The 3,130-nt window shown below is 34.5% G+C and overlaps 1 protein-coding gene across 2 annotated transcripts; it reads left to right on the top strand.

The window, feature by feature from the left end:
• Positions 1-316: 316 nt before the first annotated feature.
• LOC8258895 (protein BUD31 homolog 2) lies at positions 317-3,098 on the top strand. 2 transcript variants are annotated; one of them, XM_015728275.3, is made up of 4 exons: positions 317-444; positions 1,919-2,021; positions 2,126-2,313; positions 2,729-3,098. In XM_015728275.3, the coding sequence occupies exons 2-4, from the start codon at positions 1,928-1,930 to the stop codon at positions 2,882-2,884; spliced, it is 438 nt and encodes a 145-aa protein (XP_015583761.1). In that variant the 5' UTR covers positions 317-444; positions 1,919-1,927; the 3' UTR covers positions 2,885-3,098. The 2 variants fall into 2 exon arrangements, with proteins under 2 accessions (XP_015583761.1, XP_002533999.1); XM_002533953.4 differs by having other exon boundaries at positions 403-561.
• Positions 3,099-3,130: the final 32 nt, after the last annotated feature.

Raw genomic sequence — 3,130 nt, 5'->3', positions numbered from 1 at the left:
TATTGTTGTTGTTTTAAGACAGTTCTATAGTTTTTTTTTTGGCTTTTTTTTAGTGTCAAATACTTTGATGATTACACTGATAATTATCATAACCAGTTGCTAATCTGACGATTGTTTGAAGTTAATTAGAAAGTTAGAATGGGTCATCTTCTAAAGCCAAATGTGACTTCTATAAAAAGCAAATGCCAAAAAATTTCATGATGTTTCTTTAGTTTTGTGTTATTGTTGGATTAGTGGGTTTTGCTCCAGAATTTTCTAACAAAAGTAAAAGTTTAGGGGTTTTAAGAAACAAATTGAAGTTTAAGGATGTGAATTAAAAACACACCTAAAATCAGGGACCATCAATGAAACTGACCTATTCTTTTTCGAATTAGCGACGTAAACTTCCTGTCATATTTATTCCAGTCGCTTCTTTTTTCTCGCGGGTCGCCTCGCTTATTACCGGTATCTAGCACTTTCCCTCTCCTAAATTCAATTTACAACTATACCCTCATTCATTCTCTTCTGAAAAAAGAAATTGACTCACCAGCAATCCCTAGTCACTGCCTTGCTTAATTTTTGGTAGCTCTCGAACATATATCCTGAATTTGTGTAATTGATATCAACATTTATTTGCTTTCATTTCAGATTTAAAAGCTACATCGAATTCGTTTCTAGGTTTAATTTGAGTACTTGTGATTTTATTTCGTTAAAGCCGGTTTAGTTGAGACCCATGTTTTTACTTTAGAAGTTGAATAAGGTCGTAGAATCAAGAAGTGGAGATTAAGAAAAGAAAAAATAGAGCAATTTTTACTTACTGTTACAATGTCTTGTTTACGTACTGCTAAAGAAGTTACTTGGATGTTAAAGAAATATCCAATTTTCTTTAGACTCACACGCTACTTTATTCTTAAGTAGATGAGGTATAGGGTTTCGTTGGAATTGCTTTATTTTTTGTGTTATTTCTGAAATTTTATTAACAGTTTGTTTTTCATGATCTAATGGAGTCTTCTTTTGGAATAATTGGGTGATTCCTGCTCTGCAAATTGGCTCAATTAGAGTAGCTTAGTCATAGTGGTTGGAAAGCCAAAAAAAAATTCGCAAAAACTCAATTCAACTCAGTCAGTTCTATTGAATTGAATATTATTTTGTCAGTTCTCGTGTTTCGAAAGGTTACAGTTGCTAGAGAATTTGAAAGAAATGAAATCATGCTACAAGAGATATGATGATGTAGGAATTCAATTAAGCCGAATTCTTGCATTTCATTTATTCCAAACAATGCCAATTTGATGGCTGTGGAGGGACTTCTTTTTATTATCGTATGTAATTGAGGTTGGCTGGCTGTTGCATGTCTTTGTAGACTGATTAGGCATACATATATTTGTTATTTATTTTACATTTGCCTATCTACATGATTTCTTTAGCCTTATCCCTTTCTTTTTCATTTTTTTGCCTGTTAACATTTTATAAGGCATTTTTCATCAGTAGTTTATAGTTGGCAGAGAGTTTGGTTAAAGAGGAGTCAAAGTTCATTTGGAAATTGTGTGAGAAGATTTGGTGAAAAAGGTGCCAAAACATTAGATTATTTATTCAAACTATTTGGTGAGCAAATTAGATTAGATTCACAAATGTGCCAACCAGTTGCTTAAAAGCTTTTTTTAACAATTGAAACTCCCAGGGTGTAGCTTCAGGGGGTACTTATGTTTAATGCAGCTTGGGTGAGGTCATGCAGGGTGAAACTGTGGTTCTTCTGAGTGGTGGTTGTTTTGTAAACTTGCCAACTTCAAATTTAGCTTTCTTCTACGGTTACTGGGCATGCTTCATAGTATATGTCATAGATAGTTTTCTTTTAGAGCTTTGCTGACAAAAGGTTTTCATTAGTTTGTACAATTGAATGACCTCTTCTGCATCTTTAACTAATTTGCCACTTTGATGGCAGATTAAGAGAATGCCGAAAGTGAAGACAAATCGTGTCAACTATCCTGAGGGCTGGGAATTGATTGAGCCTACCCTACGTGAATTACAAGCCAAGATGAGAGAAGGTAGCGCTTTTCACTTTGTAATACACTGATTGAATATATTTTTCTCATTTTATTTGCTGAGCTTTGTAAACCTGATGGTGGTAGATCCTTAATTGTTTGGACAGCTGAAAATGACCCGCATGATGGTAAGAGAAAATGTGAGGCTTTGTGGCCTATTTTTAAGATAGCGCATCAAAAAAGCCGATACATTTTTGACCTTTACCATCGTAGAAAGGAAATAAGCAAGGAGTTATACGAGTTTTGTCTGGATCAAGGCTATGCGGACCGCAATCTTATTGCAAAGTGGAAGAAGGTTAGTCTTACAACTTGGCCAATAATAAATTCTTAAGTTTTTTTCTATTAAATTTTACTTTAATTTCTTTTGCAAAGATATGGCATAGTCAGCATTTTTTTTTTTTTCCTTTTTCTTTTAAATAACTTAGTCAACATAGGTGAATGACAGATTTTGACAAAACAGAAGTAGATAGGAACTCTGTGATTAACTGCGGAAATTAAGTTATATAGATTAAGTATATGAGAAAGGAAATTATGTAAAAAAATCATCTTCATACTCAGGAATTAGATTATATGATTAAGAATATACAAAGAACTTCGCTTTCGTGGTTTGTCTTTGGTTTGCAGCCAGGTTATGAACGTGTCTACTACTTAAGATTATATAAATTGAGAATATACAAATAACTTCAGTTTGGTCTGTGTTTGAATTGCAGCCGGGTTATGAACGTCTCTGCTGTTTAAGATGCATGCAACCACGGGATCACAACTTTGCAACTACCTGCGTATGCCGAGTGCCCAAGAACCTGAGGGAGGAGAAGGTCATAGAGTGTGTCCATTGCGGTTGCAGGGGATGTGCTAGTGGAGATTGATCGAATATCTTTTCTTTCTTGCACAGCACACTATGGATCCCTATTTACTGTGTACCCAGTTCCTTGTCGCACTGTTTATGTAAACTTTAACAACAATTTGGATGCTGGAGATGTTGGCTTTTGATACAGATTTTTACCATTTTCAGGAGTCTGTCTCACTATCAGGCATTTGTGATAATTAGACATAAATTTTAACTGTCAGGATTTAGTTTGACTTGTGTAGTGTATCTGACTCGGCACTTCTAT

The sequence above is a fragment of the Ricinus communis genome, chromosome 10 (assembly GCF_019578655.1).
Source record: "Ricinus communis isolate WT05 ecotype wild-type chromosome 10, ASM1957865v1, whole genome shotgun sequence".
Lineage (NCBI taxonomy): Eukaryota > Viridiplantae > Streptophyta > Magnoliopsida > Malpighiales > Euphorbiaceae > Ricinus > Ricinus communis.
This window is presented reverse-complemented; position numbering and strand designations above follow the sequence as displayed.